The sequence below is a fragment of the Cyprinodon variegatus genome, unplaced genomic scaffold (assembly GCF_000732505.1).
Source record: "Cyprinodon variegatus isolate N-32 unplaced genomic scaffold, C_variegatus-1.0 Scaffold311, whole genome shotgun sequence".
NCBI classification, from domain to species: Eukaryota; Metazoa; Chordata; class Actinopteri; order Cyprinodontiformes; family Cyprinodontidae; genus Cyprinodon; species Cyprinodon variegatus.
Window position 1 is genome coordinate 616,379 of NW_015150764.1, and position 25,242 is coordinate 641,620.

The 25,242-nt window shown below is 38.5% G+C and overlaps 1 protein-coding gene across 3 annotated transcripts in view; it reads right to left on the bottom strand.

Moving 5' to 3' along the window:
* Positions 1-8,165: 8,165 nt before the first annotated feature.
* Positions 8,166-25,242, bottom strand: part of mybl1 (v-myb avian myeloblastosis viral oncogene homolog-like 1) — an 18,493-nt gene continuing 1,416 nt past the window's right edge. Inside the window, exons 2-16 of one of the 3 annotated variants that reach the window (XM_015384398.1) lie at positions 23,169-23,268; positions 21,585-21,656; positions 21,322-21,414; positions 20,184-20,404; positions 19,915-20,107; positions 19,761-19,832; positions 19,376-19,486; positions 15,471-15,710; positions 15,030-15,386; positions 14,782-14,918; positions 14,594-14,702; positions 14,409-14,510; positions 14,192-14,296; positions 12,439-12,630; positions 8,166-11,164 (exon numbers count right to left, since the gene is read on the bottom strand). In XM_015384398.1, the coding sequence (XP_015239884.1) occupies positions 11,039-11,164; positions 12,439-12,630; positions 14,192-14,296; positions 14,409-14,510; positions 14,594-14,702; positions 14,782-14,918; positions 15,030-15,386; positions 15,471-15,710; positions 19,376-19,486; positions 19,761-19,832; positions 19,915-20,107; positions 20,184-20,404; positions 21,322-21,414; positions 21,585-21,656; positions 23,169-23,268 (2,230 nt within the window). In that variant the 3' untranslated portion in view covers positions 8,166-11,038. Of the gene's footprint in view, positions 11,165-12,438; positions 12,631-14,191; positions 14,297-14,408; positions 14,511-14,593; positions 14,709-14,781; positions 14,919-15,029; positions 15,387-15,470; positions 15,711-19,375; positions 19,487-19,760; positions 19,833-19,914; positions 20,108-20,183; positions 20,405-21,321; positions 21,415-21,584; positions 21,657-23,168; positions 23,269-25,242 lie in introns of all 3 variants that reach the window. The other 2 variants (XM_015384397.1, XM_015384399.1) reach the window with 2 other exon arrangements.

Genomic DNA, 25,242 nt, shown 5'->3' on the forward strand with positions numbered 1-25,242 from the left:
TAATACAGAAAGTGGTAATTTTCCATTAATGCACCCCTCTCTAGGTTCAAATCTTTCTAAAATACATAGAGGTCTGTTGTTGAAATGTGACATAATATATTCACTTAACAGAATTCAAATTTCCATTTGAAGATAAGACATATTAATTGAAATATAAACTAATAGTTGGGGCTAATAAAGGACCTAGAAAAGTCAAACGCTCTCATAGCTTTTTTTTCTGATTGACTTAGCTGTTTCAGGATATGTAAAGGCTTTGGGTTTCATGCCTAGACTGGGAACATCATGCTGTATTAGTAGCAGTGAGGAACGTGACTGACAGTTCATTAAGCCAGGATGTGTGCTCACAGACAATATGAACCAATAAGCTACCCCTTAGACGAGAGCAGTGCTCTTTAATTGAGGTTTTTGTGCATTTTTGAAAGTGAGTTGTCTTGCAGCCATTGTTAGTTTTTCCCCCACTGACACATTTTTTTATTATCACACCCTAATGATGGCTCTGGATGAATGATTGCACCTGATTGTAAACGATCAATGCTTTTTAATTGCTGACACAAGCACAAGGCGGTGCAGAAGAGGGGAGGTGGAGCAGCCATCTGTTGAGCAGCCCATCACCAAGCTTGCATTGCTCTTTGTCTCTGCTCAGTCATGCCACAGGAAAGTGGGACGCAGTCGATAACTCTCTATTAGTCAAGCCCTGTTTTAATTAAATGATTCATGGATCGTCTCTGCTCTGCAACAGTAATGTGCTCAAAGAAAAACAAATATATTCTTAAAATACACATTTAAATAATTCATAAAAAACTTCTTAGTGTCTGTTCCTTCCTTCCTTCCTTCCTTCCTTCCTTCCTTCCTTCCTTCCTTCCTTCCTTCCTTCCTCCTTATTTTTTTCCTTGTTTTTTATTACATGTATTTCCTCCTTTCATATGTCCTGTTATATTTCTTCCTTTGTGTTGTTTCTTTATGCCTAACTTTATCTTTCCTCATTTCATATTACCTTCCTTAATGGTACCTTGAATTCTTTCTTCTTTTTGAATTCACCTTCAAAGCCCCCCTTTGCAGTAGAAACATCTACAATGCTCTCATGTCTGACTTCTGTATGTGTTAAAATTGAATAAGAACTCTGAAAATAATTTCTGCAGCATAACTAATATAGTGAAGTGAGGTTTTATTTGTGCTCTGCATGTTTGTGTAAAACTCCCCTGTGTGAAGGAAGGAAGCTCAAGGCGGTGCTGCAGTGGATTAGCTGGCTGCATTTATTTAGAGCGCAGGAGCTTCTGCTGGGGTCAGATCTGCAAGAATGCAGCACATCTACATGCAGAGCAATGAACATTTTGAGGTCTTCACCACTGTCTTGGCTCCACAAGGTGAGTGGAAGCACATCTGCAGTGAAGTCTGGTTTAGCATGACATTATTTAGTGTTGCTGATAGTTCAGAATCAGCTGATGCTTTGCTTTCTCTCCCGGTAAACTTGATAAGTCAGCTACAGGATGCCTCTGCAGATTTATGTAACAATTTTTTTTTTTTTTTTTGCCTGTTTTCTCTACTCTTTCAAACTGAACAGCAGGAAGAAATAGATACAAAGCAGAAGCTGAAAAGGCAAGTTAATCTTTTTTTCTTTGCCCAAACAGCCCTTAAAAAATAGATGCTCTGAGTTTCTGGAATAATATATGTAAAAACTCACATCAGTAGGTTTTTGATTAATCTTTCTTAAAGTATATTAACTCCTCTGACCGTAATGCATCATTATAATGAGTTATATATTGAAGACTAGATCCACACTGAAGGTTTCTATTTTACTGCAGTTAATCCCTGAGCTTTGACACATAATCCTCTTCATTCACACTGTCCTGCCTGTAGGCTGAGCTCATTAACAGCACCATCACCCACTGTTTCAGTTCTTAAACCTAATGTTTTATTTATCTAGAAAACAATCTAGAATTTTCCTATTTAAAAGAAAATCAAATACAGTTCCCTCTGTGTCCGCTAGATGGTGGTGGTGCGCAGCTACAGGCCCCACTGGCCAGATGAGCTGTTCCTAGCTCCAGGTGACGTCATCATGGTGGTATCCAAGCATGAGGAGGGGAGGTGGTTTGGGCGGCTGCAGGAGGGCCAGTGGGGATACTTCCCTGCTTCATGTGTGATGGAGCTGGGCCAGGTTGGTTGGCTTCATCAGTGAAGCTCCTCCTGTTTAACACTGAGGGCAAATTCAAGTATTTACACCACTTAGATTTATTTCACATTTTTTCAAGGCATAGCTTTGAATTTTTTTTAAACCAATTTAAGTATATATCTTGTAAAATGGCCTAAATATGTAATCTTTTGAGTTTTTCTGCCAGCTTAGTTCCAGAGATTAATATATTTGACAAATGCTAAAAAGAGCCAAGATTGGTCAGAAAGCTTCAGCATTTAATATAAAAAGATTATCCCAACTGAGCTGTTGAGGTTCATGCTGTTAGTTGCAGCATAATTTATTTGGGGGCGTCAGGGTAAAGGTGTCTGGAAGGGATTTCCCCCGTTAACTCTTCCCTTTTTAATTATTTGTAAGACACGTTTTAAAAACTATGCATTATGTTCTCTCACTTTTGCATTGAAATCTGAAAAAAAAAATACATACTTGAATATGTGGTTGTAAGTTGAACACTTTAACAAAGTTCAAGATAAGTGAATTCTATGACTAAATGCGTGTCAATTGTCAGGGTTCCTCTTGTACCCGAAGAAAGAAAATAAAGCAAAATTTGATCCGAAGCAGGGATTTCTGAGGGTTCTGGTGCAAGACTCTGTTTATTTAAAAAACAAAAAGGGCAAGAGTGAGAATCCTTAGACGATTTCCAAAATAATCAAAAAATATATGTAAATGTCATTATCCATCATTACTGTTTTTCCTTTTTTCAGTCAAATCTGCCGACTAAAGCCCTGCAGAGAAGCTTATCCTTGAGGGTGACATCAGCGGACAGTAAGCAAAGCAGGTACGGGATAGAGGGTTAAACCCTACAAGCTATCATATCAACAATTGCACGCATCCCCCACCTACAAGTCAGTATCCAGCAGATGTTCCCCACATCCCCCAATGTCCAGATCCGATCCTGTTGCTCTGTCCCCCCTGAACAGGTGGCCCCTCTCTCCTCTCATTAGATAACAAAGCACGCTGCATGCCAAGCCCCTTAAACACACACAAACACATGCACAGACGCCCCTCCTATTGGAGGACGAAGAGGGAAGCGTAGTCGACTGTGGGGGACATTTTTTCTCTTAAAGCTTGTTTTTTAATCAAAGTTATCAAAATCCGTGATAGATATACATAGGAGTAAGATATGCTGTTTCTGAAAATGTCTGCAAAGCTCTTTACAAGTCGTTTGCACAGTTTCTTGTCCCTCTTGTCCCCTGGCAGCTTAATTTAGGTCACAGGGAATAAACAGGTCCTTTGTGTTTATTTCCTCTTTGACCCCCAGTGGACATGTCCTACAGGCGTTGAGGAGGGGAAGCAGCAGAGAAGGAGGCGAAGGAACAGGGCTGGATTGGAGCCAGGTTAAGCGTGAGGGCCCCTTCCTGGTGCGGAGGCCCCAAAGCCCTCCGCCTGAATCCATGGCCTCCCAACCTAAGATCCGCAGATCTTCAAGTTTGCTCCACAGGATCTTGTCCAAGTACCGGAGAAAGAGTGAATGCGAAGGGGCCGCCAATGGGGCCTTCGAGGGTGACTAAGGAGGGGCCTGCCTTTGTCTGACAGGAGAGGAGATGACTTTCTAGGAGGTGTTTTTGAGATTACACAGGATTCTAAAAAACAGTCTAATCCCCCTTTTCTGGGTCTAAAGTTGACTTTTCTTGCCTTAGCTCAATTTCAACAAACAAGCAAGAGAAAAACTGAAAGTAAACGACAAAGTAAACAGCTATTGTGCTGCACTTTATATATAAAGGAAAATAGCAATCATTTGGCACGAAGCAGTAAGCACCACAAGGAAAGCTTAATTAAAAAAATTATTCTCTTCCTTTAGCAGCTTTGCAAATCAGATTGCAATTTGATCTGGACTTTGACAGGAACCATCATCACTAAAAACCCTAACTTTGATCCAAACCAAGGCTTCACTAATTCAGGATAATGTAATTTATACCTACATTTGCAATGATGGGGCTATTATTTTTAAGTTTTCCTTTATCACCCTAGTCCAAACTACTGTTTCTAAGCTTTAGCAACTCCGCGAACAAGAAACTACCACAGTTACAGGCACTGTGTACCTTAAAACATATTAAAAAAAGCAACCCCACAGCATGCTGCTACCACCACTGTGTTTTACAATTGGTGGCGGATATCATTAGGATCTGTTTTATTTGTTCTTCCTGCACCGGATTTTTCGCTGAAGGTCAGAGAAACCAAACTTTAACCAGAGTGGTGTCTTCCAAACATCTCGTTATGAAAGAGCAATGGAGAAAAAGACATACGCCTCGCCATCCCTGTTTTTTTTAAAGGGAACGCCGTATGATCCTGCCTCAAACACATCTGAGTCAAAATTAGGAGCAAAGTAATGATTGAAAACTGAAACCTCATTTGATGTCTTCTACATGAAGGGTAAATGGTAGATATCCCCGATCTTCTAGTTTTCTGGTGCTTTGTTGCGGTAAAACTGTTAATTTGGAGCTGTTGTCCTGCTTCACTTGTTTTCTCTCCAGATGCCTTTTTTCAGGGTTTTGATAAATCCCTCCCCTCCCTGTAAGGCTCTGGTAGTAAAATCTCTTTTTTCTCTTTGTTCTTTTGACAATTAGAACATTAATAAACCAAATTGACTTATTTTATTTTACGCACCGAAACAGAAACCTAAAACAGGGAAGAAATGTTCAGTTTTTGTTTTAACATTAATCAAACAATATGTTTTAGAACATATTAAATCACAGTCACAGAAATCATTTTGCTTAAGTGTTATGGTAGGACATGTTTTGTTTGAGAAATTTATACTTGTTTTGCTGTTTTCTGCTATGTACACACACTTTTAAAAAATATTGCGTAAGAAATCACATGAATAAAAACCAGTAAACTCTCTTTGAATAACATATTGTAACTCAAATGGAAAAAGTCTCTGAACAAGATCCTATTTTTTTTCCTTCAAACACAGAAAACCTCCCTTTTTTTCACATGAAATTACCCAGAAGCAAAGGAAGTGTGAGCCAGTTTTGCCGAAAGCCTTGCCAGAAGAGCAGGGATGGCGCCTGTTGTCCCGGCAACACAAAAAGCAGCTCTCAGAAGCTGCAAGTCTTCTTCTGTGGTGCTTCTCAAAATGTCCCTGCAGCTGTTTATCACACCTTCCATCCAGAGTGGAAACAAACTGCAAACCTAACCCCAACCATGGCCTCTACATCCATACAGGAAACTCCTCCGCCCCTCGGCTCTGCAGGGTGTTTGATATTCTGTGTTGTATAATCTTTTATTGTTGGAGGCTGTGGGAGGCAGTCACTGTGGGGCCAGGATCTGGGAGGCAAGTCTAACAGGAAAGGGTGTAAGTTTCAAAGAGAGATAACTCCACTTATCTGATCTCGATATCGCACACAAGGAAGTCTAAAATTTCAGAGAACTTTTTAAGGTTTTCAGATTTTGTCCTGTAACAACCACAAACAGAGCATCATGTGGTGGCATGTAATCATCAGGTGCAGGGATCTGTTGCATGCATATTTTTAAAAATTCTTAAAATGCATTTGTGATGTTCTCCTCTACCGCCTCAGTCAGAAATTTGCAGAACTAGCTTGCTGAATTTATCTGCAAATATTTTAGGGATTAAATTCCAGTTTTCATTTATATTTACATTTTTTTATTTTTACTTGCTCTGTCTTTTAGAGTACATCAAAATCTCAGACATTGCAACCGACTTAGCATGTCTGTGAATATCAGCTTTATAAATGAATTGCTGCTCTGATTGTTTAGGGGTATTGTTTTAATGGAGGGGAAAACCTCTGCCTCAGTTTTAAAGCTCTAGTTGGGTCTTCTTTCAGGATCATTTCATCCATCTTTTTTTTTTTTTTTAATAAAACCTTACACCAGTTGTTTTCTATTTTTTTAAGGTGTGTGGAGCTTTGTTTTCTACTATAAATGACATTTTACATGTTGGCTGTAAGTTCAGATGTGGTGTGCTCTGACCAGAGCGATTTCTTCCATGTCTGCTGGTTTGTGACAGACAGGACTGCAGCCAAATCCCTGGCCTGCATCTTGCATCTTGTGATCCTTTGTCTTTATGATGCTGTTGGTAACTATGAACAAATCAGCTGACTTTTAAAGCCATCTGGCTGCAATGAATGCCTTACAAAGTTATTTTTATTAAAACATGGTTAACCTTTATGCACTAGGTGTCTGCCACACAGAACTTGAGGATTTATATAATTTTATTACATAATAAATTCCCATTACCTTTTTTTTTTAGACAATTTTAACACATACCTATTAAATAAACCTTACAAAATACATATTAATTAATTTAACAAAGCTGATTTATTTGTTTAAAATTTATTGTTTAAATAGTTTAAAGGTAACCCTGATTATTATGCAATTCAGGAAACAAACTTTATAGATTTTAAATAAATACATTCAGTATTAATTTTTAGTAAGTATGCTTTATCAGTTTTAAATAATTAAACTTGAAAATCATGTATATTAAATAAATAGGCTATATTAGAATAATGATTATCATTTGATGTTTATTTAGTAGGTTTTTGTTCAAATTATATAATAAAAAAAGCAAATGGAATAAATGACAGAAATCTTAAGATTTAGGAAAATATTTAAGTGCATAAAATCCTAAAATAATACATAAAAGTTTCTGTTAAGAATATATTTTCTACTTTCAAGTTTTCAGAGTAAGTTTTCTGTCCTTTCACTGTGAAACAAGATGCTTTCCCACAAGGTGAGATTTGTCAACTTCTGATAAATTCAAATGCATTTCAGCCTGGGCCAGTCTCACAGGGACTGCCGCGTACAGCAGTGGAAACTGTGACCTAATTTGGCCTGAAAGGACCTGATTTTAACACTTTTGAGAAAGCTGAGGAGTATCCCGCCTAAAAGGGCCGTCCTCTCCCTGCTGCTTTGTGTTGGGTGTCTGGTGGGGGGTGTGGAGCGAGGGAAAGGAGGGGTAACAGGTTGCCTGCCAGATGACTGCTCCGTCATCCCTATAATGGGCTCCCATCTGCTGTCTCGCACACACATAAAGCTGAAGTGTGTTCATGGGAGCTGGTGCACATACTTACAAATGTGTGTGTGTGTGCGTGGGTCTTTTAAGGCTTCCTTTCATTTCTTAATGTATTTCCAAATATAGCTTCCTGTGTGAAATCATTGGATATAATATATTCTAACTTCAGCTGCCGGATATGTCTATGAAATGAAATGCAGATAATTCAGGCTCTTAAAGATGCTTTCATTTTTTAAAAATAAAGGTTGTATTAAAAGCAGTACATATTTTAGCAAGTGAAAGATGCCAAATTGACTAATTGTACCTCAAGAATTGTGAACTATCTCTTTAAAGTTGAAGGACTGCTGGTCATATCCAGGCAGGACCAACAAACTTCCTGACATCTTTCAGCTTTGTTTTGTTCTCTCTGGGAAAAAAGACCCTCTGATCCTCCAATGACAGCACAGATAGATGAAGTGCTGTGTTTGTGCTGCCCATGTGTAAAATGTTGACATGCACGCGTGCTGCTGCTCCGCCTGCATAAAACAGGTCGTCATGTGTTCTGCTCCAGTGGAAGGAGGGAGGGGGGTGGGGTGAATGGGTCTGTATAACCAACAGCCTAAAGGACAAAGGACCCTGGGGGCATTAAGTCATGGCTGAGTGGGCCCCTTTAGGGCCAGCAGCTGACCCTGTGGTGAGGCGTCTTGTTCTGGTTGAGGGGGCCTCGTGTCCTTGGACCTCGGGCCAAGATGACGACATGCCCAAACATATACATACATCTTTAACCACTCTATTAGTTTCCATACCCCCGCTTTTCCTGAGCGACGATTTCCAAATAAATAAGTACAAGTATGGGGTCCATTCTCTCTTCAGCATTTGGCAAAAGCTTCAGGCAGTTTTCCACTCCTGCTGTGACCATGTCAGCAACCCTAAAGGACCCGGAAAAATCTCTATTACGTATGAAGCTCTTCTAATTCCAGCGAGAGGACTTGGCAGTGAAAGAAAGACCCAAACAGTGATGCAGCAGAGCATATTTATTTATTTTCTTCTATAAAACAAAGTACACGGTCAAAGACAGCTGGCAGGATATCTACGGCAACTTAGTTACGTCTTTAAGTCAAAATGCTACATTAAACAGCACGTGTTTAACAATCGTAATCCATCGAGCATGTTGCTACAGTAGTATACGACAGCTGCTGCTATCTTTTGCCTGTACCTTTTTTTCCCTCTCAAAACCGGATTTGACATGGTGGGCAATTACCTTTAAAAAAACAAAAAAATTTAGAATGAATGGGTACAAATTACAACACAAATCAACCAACCAGCAGGAACACAAAGCTAAATGGATTATACACATCTCAGAGAAATCACATGGATGACATTCTGCCACCTGTATCAAACTCTCCTGATCTTTCCCCTTGATCTCTCTGACAAGATTCTCTTCTTATTCCCACCTAGGGGTTTGGAGGGAGGATAATCCAGATTAGAGGCAATGTCGGATCCTCTAAATACTGATAATACAAGATTCAGAGCTGTAGTGGAGATTATATGAAGCTTCAGTATGGTTACAAAGCCATGCGCAAGGGTAACCTAATAAAAGACAACCAGTTTGGATCTATTTATATTTGCAGCTGGATTGTACCCTTCTAACCCAGAGTGTGAAAAAATAAATGCATGATCTGTAATTGTCATTTGGGGGGGCTAGTGCCTAACTTTTTTTTTGTATGCATGCAAGCTAGATCTAATCTAAGAGAAAAATGCAATATTAATTTTGGAAAAAATGTACCATTGTCTATCACTGCATACAGATGAAAACATAACAAAGATTAGAGGCATTTTGATTCTTTACAACCTCACTGATCAGCAGATTTCGGATCAGGAAAATGATAATCTAATTGGTTTGGAGCAGGATTCCTTAAGATTGCAAATTAATATTAAAGAACTGACGTTGTTTAAATAAGGTGAAGTTTTGGGGAATTTGTGAAGCTTGATTTTATTTGCAGGAGCAGCGATGTTCTTGGAATAGATAAAATGTTGGTTCAGGACTGAATTTGTCTTCAGTTTTAACAGAATAGTTCACGAGTTCAAATTTGCTATGCAGACATAAATATAAAACAGAGTGAAACCAGCAAGAATAAACTTCTGTTTGCAAATATGCACTTTTAAAGCACCAACACTTAAAATGCAGATAAATAAGTAGCCGGCTTATACTGCTAATAGTATTATTCATTACTTCTGAGGAAAACAGAAGTGAGCATAACACACAAATAGCAATTACAGATCACGGACAGAAAAACAAAAAGTGAGGAAATGAGGGTTGGTTTGGGAATGTCAGCAGGATAAAAGGCTTTTTGCAAGGTTTCTTTTTAAGTATTGTAGTTCAAATACACACTTCTGCAGCCGAACAGGAGAAACAAACGGTAAAAAAACCAAGCAGCAGATCCTTCATGTCAGCTTTCTGTACAAACTAAACCACACATTCAAAAATAGCTACATCGGGATAATAAACAAACAAAAGTTGACATTTATACAAATAAAAAGTGCACTTTTCTATGATTAGATTTCAGAGATGGGGTCATACTAACTAATTGCAAACCATATTTCATTTAAAGGGGGAAAATGTTATCTAAAAGTTACAAGATCATACAAACTAGAGAATTATTATTTTCTAAAAGCTTAATTGGGAAATAAACTAGCATAAAATTGAGAAATTGTTTTGCCATGGAAGTATTAAACTGAATGGCAGCCAAGTCCTGTTTTTTTTTTTTTTTTAAGATAAAACAGGTAATAAAAGTCTTCAATAGTTTCTCTTAAAGGTCCCCTTTTTAAAGAAATAAATAAATTAGTAGTTTTAAATAAATAAAAAATCTACAGCCCTCACATTAAAAAAAGCTTTATCCTTTTCAGACAAATTGTTTGTGCTGTGGAAACCCGTCAGTATCAGTCGTCACAATGAAACATCTGACAAAGCGGATTTATTTTTGCATTTATTCAAACAGTGACATGCTTAGAGCAAATTTGTTTTAGGCTGTTTTTGTCAGCAAACCCTCCTGAAAAAAAAATCAAAAAACAACTAGAAGAAAACTTCATGGCATTCAAATTATATTAACATCTAAGCTTCAGAAGAGAAAATAAATAAAGTAATTAGAGATAAACAATAAAAGGTACCCTTCCACTTTTGAGGTTCTTTTACATGTACATTGCAATGAATTACATTCAAATGACGTCTCCGCGTACTCCATGGCCTCGGTTAGGAAACACTGGGTTATTCAACAGATACCATCACAAGTGCTATCCAGTTTGCCCTTTCAAATAATCATAAAAAAACAAAAACAAAATAAACTAAGCTCATACTTTCAGCAGCAAAATCCTCTCAGTAGTGCAACTTTGACTGTTTTTTTTTACTTTCATCCTCTCCTCAGCTTGGGCTTAGCATCTCAAACCATTACTGTTACATAAAAACACAACTGCATTTTAATTTATTATAGTTTAAGATAAAAAGAATGTTAGATTCTGTATCGGTTGTCTTGTAAATAAAAAATGTAGTGTGCGTTTTAGCATCCATATTAAGCAAGTAATTGTCTACAAATGAAGCACTAGTGATCTTTATCAAATGGCTGCATAAGAGCAGGTTAGCAAAACAAGCTGAGGGAGTTTGTGTTTTTACTGATACACATTGTCTAAAACCTTCTTCTTGTAGGTGATCATAAATATAAAGGACAAGAGTTTAGGTTACCTAGAAACGTGTAACAAACAGGGACAGCAGGCAGGGCTTTGGGAGCTCATCCCTGGCAGTGTTGATCTGTTTTACTGGATTGTCTCCTTCAGGACTCATTGGACAGTTTTAATTGTTGGACAGATGTAGTGCTGCTTGTGAGGCTTGGGAGAGGAGGACGGCTTTAAAGGATGAGGGCCCTTGAGGTAGAGCCGGACGTCAGGTACGGATTCAGATACTGTCGAGCCTGTTCTGTCATGAAGAGCTGGTCCTCGGTCTTTCCATAAACAACAGCTTCCCATTCGCTGAGCTGCAGGGAAGGTGACTAGTGGTGAGTTTTACTTCTAGCACATTCTCACTGCACGGTATGACACAAAAACAAGCATTTTAATAAAAATGATGGCCCCACACTGAGAGGACCTCTCCTCATACAAAAGGACTGCTGCTACTGTGATCTGAGGAGTAGGATCTCAGTCTGCAATGAATAGAATCCAGAGTTGGATTCAAACGGGGATGTAAGATCAATACATCAATCATTTATGTCTGATTGTTTTACAGCAGTTATAGTGTAACTAAAATTATTACAAACTATGTATTTATGTGCAACCGCAACTAAAAAGTAGTCCACCAATCCACTCTGCACGGATTTAAAAAAAAACATAATTTTTAGCACTAAAACCACAACTCATGATTCTTTTACACTGAACTTAAATTCCTCAATCCAGTCTCAATGGAAAGTAGTCACTGTAATAAACTTCTAATTAATTCCTACAAGCAGTGTTGGTCTTGCTTGGAGAAGATAGGACAACAGTTCTGTTTAAACCCATGGCTTTCATAGCGATTAGACTCTAAAACAGAAATAAAATAACTAGCATCTCAGAGTCCCATTTTTTAAAAATATATAGTGAAAGTCTGATTGTGAGTAAAAGCTGTAATACCCCCAAAAGCAAACAAAAAGTTTGGGTTTTTGGGAGTTTCTTCTCAACCCAGAACATAAATTCCATAAAACCATCCAGAATTATTTAAATTCCTATGGTAGTTCTGATTATTTTGTTTACGTTATTTCCCTTTATTAACAACTAAACACAGAACTCCACACTTTTTTTATAAAATTTCTACAGACCAGCTGACTTTATTACTGTAGTTAAATCTAAGCGGATCAAAAGACGAAACGCAATATGATTGACTTGGTGTGAACAACAACCAATTACTAAAATTAAAAGCTAAAAAGATATAATCTGCAGACAGATCAAAACTGAAACATGATTGAAACAAAATGGGAATATTAAATGGGACAGATTGGTTCATTTCCCTCCCAAAAAACTCTGACTTTGGTTCAGAGAACATCCAAATAGTACAACCTCCTTAGATTAGATTTGTAACCGAGTGACCAGCTTGACAAAATGTTTCCTACAGTGGAAATCATGAGAAGGGGGGGGGGGGGATACTGGTGAGATGGGCCACAGAAAAATAAGCTAGCTCCTGGAAAAGTTTCTGGCTGGATTTCAAATTCTGCTCAAGATTTAGTATTTCGTCACCTTTAACGAACTGGCTCATTCAGATAAAAAGTTTGGTTCCACATACCATTGCCGGGGGTGATTTTGGTGCTTTGGGTAAAGACGGCACTTTCTTCATCTCAGGCCTGGGGAAGCAGTGGCCATGGCTATCAACTTCTAATAAGGACTCGTCTTTCTTCGAGGTTGACTGCCTAACCTCCTCTTCCTCACTGATGGGGATGACCAGCAAAGAGTTTGTCATCAGACTTTCTTCTGAAACCTGCAGAGAATGAAAAGAGGTAGATGCTGTCGCTACGCACAAAGATACAGCACCTCTTAAAACATATAACAAATAAAACATGTTTAAACAAAATGCAGACAACCTTTTTTGGCAACACTGATATGGATGATAGTGATAACCCACTTTCACCTTTTCTGGTAGATTTGATTAAGATTGCTTTTAATAGGAGTTAATGAGTCTGTTCCCTTTTTTTTAAATAAACTTGGGCCCTTTTTAATCCTTCTTTTGTTTAGATCAGGTTACATCAAACATTTTAACTCAGGCTCTGACGGTAGTGATTATTAAGTTATGCCATCAGTTTTTTTCTAGTTGCCAGTTCAGTCCAAATCTATTTAACTGTATTGTCTATTTACTACATGCAATGTCTGAGAGTCACTTTACTTTTAGACAGATCACCACAGAATCACAAACCTCCCCAAAAAACAACAGACACCTCCATTTAATATGGCGTGTGGATGTCTGTGAGAAGGTTTTCTGCTAAATTAAAGAGAAAGGTCAGACGGCATTGGGGCCTAATTGGATGCTTAGACCTGTCCCTTGTTTAGACCTGTCCGATGCTTCTACTGCTCCAGTGTTTAATGGCAGAGCGGCTTTGCTATATTTGCTGTGATAAGTGGGAAAACACAGTTTTAATATATTTTTAAGTGAGAAAGTACACCTTAAAACATTGTCTGTGCAGTCAGTTCATCAAGATGATGTTCCTGCCTTAAAATATAATTTCACCGCTCACACCCCTCCTGCTCTAGACGCGGAGCAGGACCTTTTGATGCGTGTCAACCATTGACTTTGCATGTTAACCAGCTGCTTCTGCTGCTCGAATCGTGTCCGGTGTGAACGTAGCATAAGAGTAGCTCAGGCTGGCAGGTTTAGGGATAACATTGGAGGCATGTGGGAGCACTACAGCATGACGAGACATTGGAATTAGGATGTTTGAGAAAAAAGGGAAATATCCAAAGAATATTTGTGGACATAGTTCAGGAAGACGTGGAGATGGTTGGTGTAGAAGCAGAAGATGGAGGCAGGTGCTCCACTGTCGAGGGAGCAGCTTAAAGAAGAGGTATAACAACTGACATCTGACCCTGTTTTAAACGAATTCACAATTAGTTGACTTTATTTAAGAAATGTTGATTTTTTTATGAAAATACGCTTAAGTAAAAAACACTTTCAACCCAAAACCTTACTGCCGCACGCTCAAATCTGACAAACGCTACCTGCGGTCTCTTGCTTCAGTCCTTTTCTTCACGTGTTCAACGTTTCTGGGTAATGTGTGCTTGTGATCATTTCTGCCCCGTGCTGGATGTACTATTTGTCGCATCATTACAAGTTTCGTCCTTGTTGTTTTGTTGTTAAAACCGAAAAATGCACCTTTCTCTCATTTTTCAGCCGAAAATTTTCAGTGGCAGAATTTTTGCCACATCCCTAATAATTTTTTAGGTAATTCTGAGTTTTAACATAAACAGCAATTTTTTTAAGTTAGTCGGAAAATTACAACATATTTAGGCAAACCAGTCGTGGATCCCTTCAAGACCGACAAACGCACCTGTGCATCGTTGAGTTGATCTTGGAAGACTTGGACATCAAGATTGTCTTTAACCCAAGGGTCCAGTACAAGAGACTTGCGCACTTTCCTGGCTGGACCGTCCATCTAGATGCATGAATCACACATTTATTCAGAAGGTTACATCAGTGGAATAAGGAAATTTTACCAAGGATTTTCTAATAAAACTAGAAGGAGGGGGGGTCATAGTCTCACATACATTATGTTTCCATGCTCTGTGGTCTTTGTTGAAGACATCTCTTCCTGTCTCCTGCTTCATGACTTCTAGAATGTCCTCTTCCAGAAACGCCAAAGGCTGTGGCTGCAAAGTGCAGCAGCAGGAGTATAAATGAAAACTACCCAACGGAAGTACAGAAACAGTCAGCTTTATGTTCTGTGCATTACCTCCATCTTCACTGGCCCGTGCATTTTCTCCTGGGCAGCCAGAGCTTTTTTGAAGGGTGTAGGTGTCCTTGGGGTTGGGACTGCAATATTTTTACGCAATTTAGGTGTCCTGGAACTAAAAAAGTAAATGGCTTTAACTCCAATATGTTGACATTTTGAAGTTTGTTCTTGCCACTGCATTTATTTACCCATCATTCTCTTTCTGTTTGGGTGTGTTTTCCTTGAGGAGAGGCGTGCTGAGAAGGCCCCTTTGACCGCACACAGGAGTGGAGGTAAAGGTCGGATCAACCAGACTCAGATGCTCCGTCAATGATATGTTGAAGCACTGCGATGACAAAGACACGGTAGTTAAACCAAAGTCTGAAGCAACATCTCTATAATCGTTGTAAGAGGGTGTACAGGTCGTAACAAGTGAAGACAGACATCTTGAACTTACTCCTGAAGGGGTGAATGGATGTGACTTTGGGGGAGTTTTCTTGGGAGAGTTTGAGATATTTTCCAAGAAGGAAGAACAAAGAGGTTCTCCCCTGTTTCTCTTTTTATTCTTCCCACTGGATAAGTCCTTGTCAGGTTTAAAGGGGTTGATAGGTGTCTGTGAGGAACCAGCCAACAAACCATATGGTGCACAATTCCCATGATGGCCTGGGATGGTAGTGGGATTGTTGACACAGTAGTCTACTTGGTTGTAAACTGTCCTCTCTGGTAAGAGATCAGCGAAACCTTCTTGGTTGTGTCTGGGAGGTGATGTTTTTGAAAGATCAAAATTGGCAACATTGCTCCATGTTCCAGTGTCCTATTGGAAAAAAAAACAAAAAAAACATCCTTAGATACACTTGATCAACACAATTATTCTGTTGTTTTTACTACTGTAACTCACTGAATCAAGGAGCTCCATGGTCTCTGCAAACTCTGGAATGGTCTGAAGGCTGGAGAGCACAGCGCTGGCCTCTGCCGACAGGAACTTGCTTGGAGAGACTGGACGCTGTTTAGGAGGGGCAGCTGGGACCACCGGACCTCTCCAGGACCCTTTGTCTGGCTGCTCCTCCAAACTGCTGCTGCTTGTGGTCATCGAGTCCTCAGACAGACTATCTGACCATGATGGATATGGCTCCACACTCTGAGGATCAGGAAACAAAAAATGAAATGCAATAAAGGAAATTTCACATGGGTAGTTTGCAGAACAGCGGAGATAGTAAAAACATATTATACAACTTGGTCATTTAAATGGTTTAAAGGGGTCAATTATTGTATGCAGCAGATCACAAAATAATTCACACCGCTCAACCTTTTTCAGATGTTGCAACATTAAATCTAAATTTGGTATTATTTACAGTTGTTTATAAATAAAAATAAGTAAAGTGTGGTGTGCTTTTGCATTAAGCCTGACCTGAGACAATACTTTGTGCGACCACATTTTGCTGTGGTAACTGATGTTTAGGGGGGTATGTCAGCGCCAGCTTTGTCCCTCTTTTTCTTAGCAATACCTCTAGTTTAGTCAGAACAGGACAGTCGTATGCCGCTCCATTAAATAACCCTGTAATCAATTGTACGATATTGGGGCCAAAATTAATACTATTATGCACCCAATGATATCTACTTCCTTGGAGCAGCATGCTATATCCATTTGGAAGTCAGCTATCGGTCTGATTAAAGGCTGGCACCGTTAACCAAGTGGCAGGCACTGGCTAATGAGAAGCTGGAGCTGGTAAATAGGAGCAGCCAACTCTGTTAGCGTTGGATAGGCTGGCAGTAGCGTTAGCTAGCATGCTTTGGCTGGTCATTTACTATAATAGAAAAACAAAGCTTAAGTTGGCTTACAACTGCAGCTTTCGATCATCTAAAGGGTTATTCCTAGCCTAGTAAACTAGCCCCACTCACCAGCGGTCAAAATTATTTTTGCCTGCGGTCAATGCCCCAGGCCCTAGAACTGCCGTGCCAATCACAACACAGAGATGTGTTTTAAATTTCTGGATGCAAAGAGGGCGGGGTTTTGAGGGCGTGATGACAAAGCTGCGCGAAGCTGGAGAAATCACAAGGAAGACGGCAACAACTATTGAACAGTTCTCGTTTGACTCAGCTTTGGAATCAGTCTTGGAAGGATTAGACTTGGTTTTCGTTGAAACGTGAGCAGGAAGAGGCTCTACGCTCATTCATTCTTAAGAAGGACGTATTCGACATTTTACCGACAGGCTGTTTGTTTACACTCCCCTACCAGCTTTCTGTCGTGCTTCCTACGTCACAGTCAGTTGTGCTTATTGGTCAGAGCGTTGGCCAATAGGCACAGACATGGCTTGAAAGACAACGGGTTGCTCTCATCAACAATCTTCCGATGTCTCATTTATCGGGGCCAGACTAAATTACACATCTCACATTTAGTCTGGTTTATCAGGCTAGGTTATTCCACTAGTTTTCTCACAACATTAGGCTTGTTTATTTTGCTCTAATTTGTAAACTACTGTACTTAGGCTCTTCAAAGCTGTATTATATTATTCTAGACTAAAAGGAGATTATCAAATCCTGTTTGGAATTTGTTAAACCTTTAGGAATTGGCTAGGGTAGCCAGCCTACGGCTATTATCAGTTTGTCTAACACCAGCTTTTCTGATGCTAACGCCAGTCTATCCAGTGACAACATCAGCCTTTCCAGTGCCAACATCAGCCTATCCCATGCTAACACCAGCCTATCCAATGCCAATATCAGTCTTTCCAAAGCCAACATCAGCCAATCCAATGCTAACGTCAGCCTATCCAATGCTAACGCCAGTCTATCCAATGCCAACATAAGTCTTTCCAATGCCAACATCAGTCTTTCCAATGCCAACATCAGCCTATCCAATGCTAACTAGGGTTGTCAAAAGTATTGATACTCAAAAAAGTATTGATACTGAAAAGTTATATCCAGATACAATACTCATTTTCAAAACTATCGATACAGTGCTACCACCAGTGGCACCTACACAGTCACTCATCTAAAGTGCAGAATAGAGGAAACTGCACTTTCTGAACACTGTGTGATTGAATAATTCTGTGCACTTTTTAGTTTCAGACTTTTTTTGTAACAGGTGCAGCTGCTGAGAATTATTTTAGTTTCTTAACCGGTTTGGCTAGTGTCATTGCTATGTGTGCAAAGCATAGCCAAGTAAGGAAAACTTTATTTAAATTTGGAGGTTTTTTATCAAGCTTGCTTAATACTGTGCACAGCAAACAACCTCAAAATATTGTTCTTATTGTTTATTGTATTTATTTATTGTATTTTAATTATTAATCAAAACATTTCTGTTTAAATTTGGAGTTTTTATCCTTGTGGTATCGAAAATGGTATTGAGTATTGAATATTTTCCTTAATATCGGTATCGAGTTGAAAAGTTTAGTATCGTGACAACCCTAATGCTAACGCCAGCCTATCCAATGCTAACGCCAGTCTATCCAATGCTAACACCAGCCTATCTAATACTAACTCCAGCCTATCCAATGCCAGCTTGTCCAATTCTAACAATAGTGTTACTGCCCGATCCGTCCCGGAAGCACGATCCGTACCATATCAGCTCATTTGCACAAGCGCAACCAGATATACATCTGGGTTTCCATAATTCATGGAATTATGGTACTAAAATTACTTATTTCTATCCTTAACTCACTAAAGAATGCTAAAATACAACTTTAGAAAAAGTTTTTGTGATTTTTCTGAGACAATTTAGATGATTCTTACATATTCTCTGTTTAACTACTTGTGACGTCATCATCTGACATGCTTTCCTGCTTGAGAAATGTACCCTGACAGCATGATGCTGCCTCCAACATGTTTCCTTCCGCTGGGATATTGCATTCATGGTCATGAGCAGTGTTAGTAATTAGTTACATGCATGCAGGTTAAAACGTCCTTTTATAGCCTCCTCTGACTAGCCTCTTTACTGTAACCGTTTATCAAGTTGCTTCTGTGCTTACGGGGGCAGTGGCTAGCTATGACTTTGTAGGCTTCTAGTGATGTCATAGTCTCTTCTTTTTGATGATGAATTCAACAGAAAATTTGCATTTTGTTTTATGACCTAACCCAAATTAACTTCTCTGCAGTTCTTATCCCTGACCAGATCTGTTTACCTTGGGTCTTCATGCTGCGTAGACTGCGGTGGTTAAATCACACTTTATAAGTGTATTTAACCGCTTATAAATATAAGTTAGATATGCACATCACACATTTATGATTTTTATTTTTAAACATTGTTCAGTTTTTGAAAAAAAAAGTCCCTTCAAGATCACAAATTTTGCATGTGCAACATATTGCAGATATTGAGGGGCACGATTAAGTGGATGACTGGAAAAGTTAAGTCTTGGCAGAGAAACAGCAGATTTAAACAACAGGGTTAGAAAACTAGTGGTTAATGTATGAGGGATGGGTTTAGGGGCAAGAGGAGAGGATGGAGAAACTTCATGGGGGAAACTGAGTTGCTATAGGAGGTGGGGTGACTACCAAGCACAGCTTTGGGACAACTTTTAGGAAAATATGAGATGGGAAAATATTTTAACATAGCATAGCAAGACAACAGGCTATTGGATCAAATCTTGTGCTCACACATATACTCAGAAAAAAAAAGCTCATCATGGAAAATCAAACATTAGAAATTTGATTTCTTTCTATTCTTATATCACACAACCTAAAAATAAAGTAGTTATCAGATTTTTGTTGATTTTAAAATGAGCTTTTTTTTTTTAAGTATTCAAGCTTCAAACCCACACAGGCTGATAACTACGTCTGCTAAAACACACATACAAAGTGTGTTCTTACACGTGAACCTCTGCACTGCAATTGTGGCTGGACTTCCCTCTCTGCTGACATAAGCAGCAGCTCAAGCTCCTTAATTCTCTGTTCTCTCTCAGGATCATCCAGGCCGGATGACTGGAGTGTACGAACACCAAGAAGGAGAGTTCAACAGGAAGAGAGGAAAGAGTTACGAGAGTTAAGACAATCAAAGACAGGGGACAAAACACAACAAATTTACAGACATTGATTGCTCGGTGTTAGGTGAAACAAAAACAGGACCGTCAAGTGTTTGATTGGCTTGATTTGTCCGAAGTTAGCAAAACAATGAGCAAGCGTAATAATAAAGATAAGAAAATAAGGAGAAGTGGGTGTATGTTCATGCATTTTTTGTTCAAGTACAAAGACTCACTGATATGTAGCAGGAATTTTTAGGAAGGTCGTCCATGTGTCTGCTGACAGGATCGTAGGAAAAACTACCCACCTGCAAAATGCGATGTAAAGCTAAAAAGGTGCTCAGAGCAAATACTTTAAAGAGATTGTGAAGCAGAGGCTGGAAAGTGTACCTGGTTAGGAGCTGCCGCAGGCAGGGGAGAGTGAACACAATGCTGGGGCTCAGTCTGAGGACCGGATCTGCCGTTACGCCTTTTCCCATTGCCAGAGGAGCTGAAGGTCTTGCAGCCATCTTGCAGGTAACCCTCCTGCTCCACTTTCCTCCTCATGGTGGAATTCCAGTGGTTCTTGATGGAGTTGTCCGTACTGTGAGGGAAAGTTTTGAATTTTTAAAATGTACAGCCAAATTCCTCTTTGATTGGAAGAAGGAGGCAGCATTTACCGTCCAGGAAGCAGCTTAGAAATCTCTGCCCAGCGGTTCCCGAGCCGTTTGTGGGCTTCATAGATGATGCGATCCTCCTCCTGAGTCCAAGAAGACTTCTTCACCTCCGGGTTCAGGTGGTTGTGCCAACGTTCACGGCACTGTTTGCCAATCCTCCCTTGCAGGTGCTTTGCAATGACTGACCATCTCTTCGGACCATATTTGTGCACCAGGTCGATGACCTGTACAAAAACCAGAACATGAAAACTCAACTGTTTAATCCCTAAACAGCCTTCTCTTTATATCATTCTTTTACAGTGACAAAAAATTGGAGTGATAACATATTTTTTAACCCATGCAGTCATGCATAAAGAATTCTCCTGCTGAAAAGAATTAGAGGCATTGAGAGGGTGTAGAATGTAGATGCAGCATTGCTTGGTTTTGTCCTATTTTGTCAGGACTAAAAAAATGCTGTGATGTCATGTGTGGCTGGTGGGGCTATTGCTAATAGCTTTGATTAGATATAAGTAGATGTTTTAGTGCTTGGATTGACTAAGGAATAATTCATGGTATCTTTTTTGCATTAGTGATCTGCAAAGGGACAAACAATCGAGAACTGAACTAAAGCCCCTTGCAAAATTAGTGACTTTAAAGGGATTTTTGTTTGTTTGACTTGCATTAATGTTTGGCTTTAAGATTGAAAAATATAAAAATACCGAATTAAATACTCTTGCATTTCAAAGAAGCAGCTTTGTAGAGCTTCTTATGGTAGGAATGGAGCATAAGGAACGAAAGAAAAGAAAAGATTTTGCACATGTGCAGAGTTTAATTACACTTAAGGTTAATAATATGCTGCACATTGTGGGCTTAATGTTCGTACAGTTCTAAAGCAGCTTTAATGGCTTCCTATCAATTTCAGAATGCAGTTCAAGAACCCTGTCATGCATCAACTGTTTTTAATATAGTGTATATTATGTGATAATGTGTATTTTGACTGTTGTAGTGTCCTTTAGTGTCCTGAAAGGCTCTTTAAATAAACTGTAATACTATTATTACACTGTTCCTTTACATCCTTTCAAACAGCATCCATCTTTCTCCCTAATGATCTATTCATTAATCCCTCCTGATTTCCATACCAGGAACTCCCAGCTCTACTTACCTTTTGATCCTCTTCTTTTGTCCAGGGTCCTTTTACCAGCTCTGGATTGAGCACCTTCTGCCAGCGGTGCTGACACTGACCATCTGTCCTCCCCTGTGGTAACAGACAGGTGAAGTTTAAAAAAAACAGCTCATCACTGTAAACCAGAAGCTGTACCTACTGGGACTTTGCAGCCATAGGTGACCTAAAGCAAATGATTAGAACTCTGAAGGTCAAAGCATTAATGAAATGTCATTCTTGAGAATTAGAAAAAAAATACTCACTGGGAAAAAGGTGGCTATTAACTTCCAGGATTCGGTTCCATGTTGGTTGACAAGCTTTTTCAGTTTGTCGTCCTTAAAAGGAATGAAAAGAATCCTTGTTTTCAGGCTGAGTGTTTCATTAGACAAACACTTCAAGAATCCATTGCATTCTTCTTAAATACAGAGCTGTATTTTAGCCCCCTTACAGGTCTCTTAAGATTTTGCCTTTTTCCCTCTTATACCTAAAGTTTAAGACTGTTTCATGTTGTTAAACAGGTTTTAATATTGGATAGAGATCATCTGAAAAAACAAAAACAGTTTTAAAAAAACGACTTTGTTTATTTAGAGGAAAGTGATCCAAAAACACTTTTAGTTAAGTCTTTTACATCAATTTGGGAGATAGGGTCCCGCTTTTCTGTGAAATTTTTTTTTTTATTTTTAGGCATGAAAGTTTTTTTTATGATTAATATGCCTCTCTGAAGTTGTGATAAAAATGATCTAATAGGTGGATTTCGATATAAAGTTTGACTAGGTCATTGCAAAACAATTACTTTGAGCCATTCATAAGTGAACTCTATATTATTGTCCTACTGGGTAACTTGAGAGTGTTTTAGCTGAAGGTTATGAACTTAATGCCGGAGTTTTCTATTCCTGATTACCCTTTATAGAGCAGAATTCATGGTTTCATTCATCACAGCCCTGAAGCAACAAAGCAGCTCCTGACTATCACACCAATGACATTATAATATGATGTCAGTTTGTTTTGTTTTAGCTGTATTATTTTAGCTTTATGCTAGATGTAACTGGATACCTACCTTCCAAATATTTCCACGTTGGTGTAATAAGTCCACGCAGCCCTTTTTTCAAGTCTCAGGGAATATTTATACAAGACAAGGCTTTTTTTTTTTTCTTTTTGATCAGAAGTGGTTTTAACCTTAGACCCCTGTCATGGAGGCAATTTTATTCACTTTTTGTCCTTTTTTTAAATCATAAACATGGACTATATCTAAGGCCAATGTGTTCAGCGGTGCTTTAGATGTTGTTCTGGGTTCTCTAATCACCTCTCAGATAAGCCAATACTAGCAATGCTCTCTGCAATTACGTATAACCCTGGGACACTTTCCAAACTGACAGATATCCTAGACTTTTTTGAACGCCTTTATTTTGGAAGGAAGATGTTTTGTGTTTTAAGATCTTCTTTCATGTTGCCACACAAATCCTATTAAAGTCATTTCTAGATTCAGGGGATCAGGTGTGAAGCTGGTCAGAGGCAAGTGAAACTAAAATCAGCAAATGTGGTTATTCACAGTAAATTAATTATTAAATAAGAGAGGATACACAGAACCAGGTTGGATTGAATGACTGAATAACATACTTAGAAAAATTTAAAAACTGTTATTTTGATGTACTTTGGTATTTTGACTCCCTGTTAAAGTTCATTTGTTGATCTGAAACAGGTTTAAAGCTTACACAGTGGGGCCCATTAAAAGGTTTAAACAAGCTAACATTCAACACAGATCACTATTCAATCATCATAGAGCCTGTTTCTATTTAAGCTCTTGTATTCTCAGACCATGCCTTACATCTTTATTTTTAACCTCTTACCTCATCTCGGGACCATTTCACTTTGCACACGAGCTTTTTGTCTTTGTTCTTCTCTTTACTCTCTGGATCTGTGAAGAGGAGCTCTTCATCCTCATCAAGGCTGCAATCACAAAAAAAATAACATTGCAGAAATACTGTAATAAAAGTGGACAAGTCTCGAGAAGACTCCTATAAATTAATGCAGCATCACAGCAGGTTCATACAAATAAAGTTAAACCTAGCTATTAGCTACACAAAGACAGGAAAAAATACCAAAGATGCACAAAATGAATCCAGCTTAGAACAAGTTGTATTTCTCTGCATTGTACTAATAACAAATAAAGAAAGAAACCCCATACAACCCATGATGAAATGTAAAGATTTGCTTTCCCAATTCAGCCTCAGTCTGAGTTCACAAACATAAAAGAGAGGACACCAGCGCAGCAGGTTTGGAGGGTGGGCTATCGGATTACCTCTGAGTGTGGAGTTACTGTTGAACATGACAAAAGTTGTAAAGGTGGAGGAGAAAAGATTATCCCATGCAAACAGTGTTTTACTCACAGGGGCGCAGGAGTGGGTGTTGATGAGGTGGAGGTTCAAAAAGTAACAAAAGCAAACATAACCTTCTGGCTCATAAACTGAAAGCAACCTGTCAATCAAAGTATCTACAAACTGGATTCACTTTTGCCATTCTTTCAGCTTTAAGTGATCCAAAAGATATCAGACCATGTTTTGGACTTAAAGTGTCTGCATCCTTGAATACTATTAAGCTGAGATATAAATGTATAGGTAAGTTATTACCATAATAAATGTTGTCATATTTATTAAATAAAACAATCTCATTTCAACGCTTTAAATGTCTTAATCTAACAGAGCCTGCCTCTGTGTAAATAAACCAGATCATGCTAACACAACTTCGCCTTTTGCATACAGGAATAATTAAACCCAAGTCTGGTCTGCTTATCATCTGCAACTCTAATTTGTTATAAAATTGAGAAGACATTTAGAAGAGAGGAGATTGAAATAGTTTTCAAGCTTTATATGGATGTAGGCCTGGACAGATTACCACTTTCTCAAATCATTTTTTTTGTAGTGCAGGTCAGTCTGTTTAAAGAAGGCTGCAGGGCCTGCAACCAAATCCTTTATAAACAAGGGAGACCAATTCAGCAGTTCGAAGATATTTCCACTAGAGAAAAACATGAACAGTCATGGTGGGGCAACCATAGGGTCACCTTCCCTTATTCTTTTTTAGGTGACAGTGCTTTAGAGATAATATTGGCAAACTGCCAGTGAACTATCTATAAAGCAGCTGATTACAGGGTGGCTAGTGAACAGATAGCCCGACTAATTGAGCAGCTACTATTAGTTTTATAGACTTCTCTCATGTTGTAAGAAGAACATTCAAAACTCAACACAAAAGCACTTAAAATGTTATATGTTTACTTATTCTGTTTTTGTTGACATAACCCTATATATTAAAATCAAAGCAGCAAACATCAATCTAACATGTATCCAAAGCAGTATGAATAATAACAATAATTAAGGTAATAAGATCATTTTATACTATATCTTTTTTATTGTTGTGCATAGAAACACCACATATCATATTTAATCGAGTTAATCCTAATGTACTATTTTTTTTCACAAAGGCATATAGAAACTTCTAGGTAGGTATTTCAGATGGCATAATTACAGCACTGTCTCTCCATAATTATTGTTTGTGAAACAAACAATAATTATTAATTATGCATGTAATATTTATCTGAAACATGTTTTTTCAAACTAATTTACTTATTGAAATTATTGTCATGGTTAATCTATTTCAAAGCATCAGGTTTTCCCTTATATTTAGGTTCCACATATCTCTCTTCATTTTGTGTTATTTTTGGTGTGCTACCACAAATTCTCACTGTTTATGTTGAGCTCAGGCTAAACACAGCGTGCTTGTTTCAGCTTTTGCCGTTTTAAATAAACAGCAGATTTAAAAAAAAATAGCTTTTATGTTTCCAAATTATGTTATTTTTTAAATTTTACAATAACGACAGCAACATGTTAATAATGGCAATAGTTTAATATATATATATATATATATATT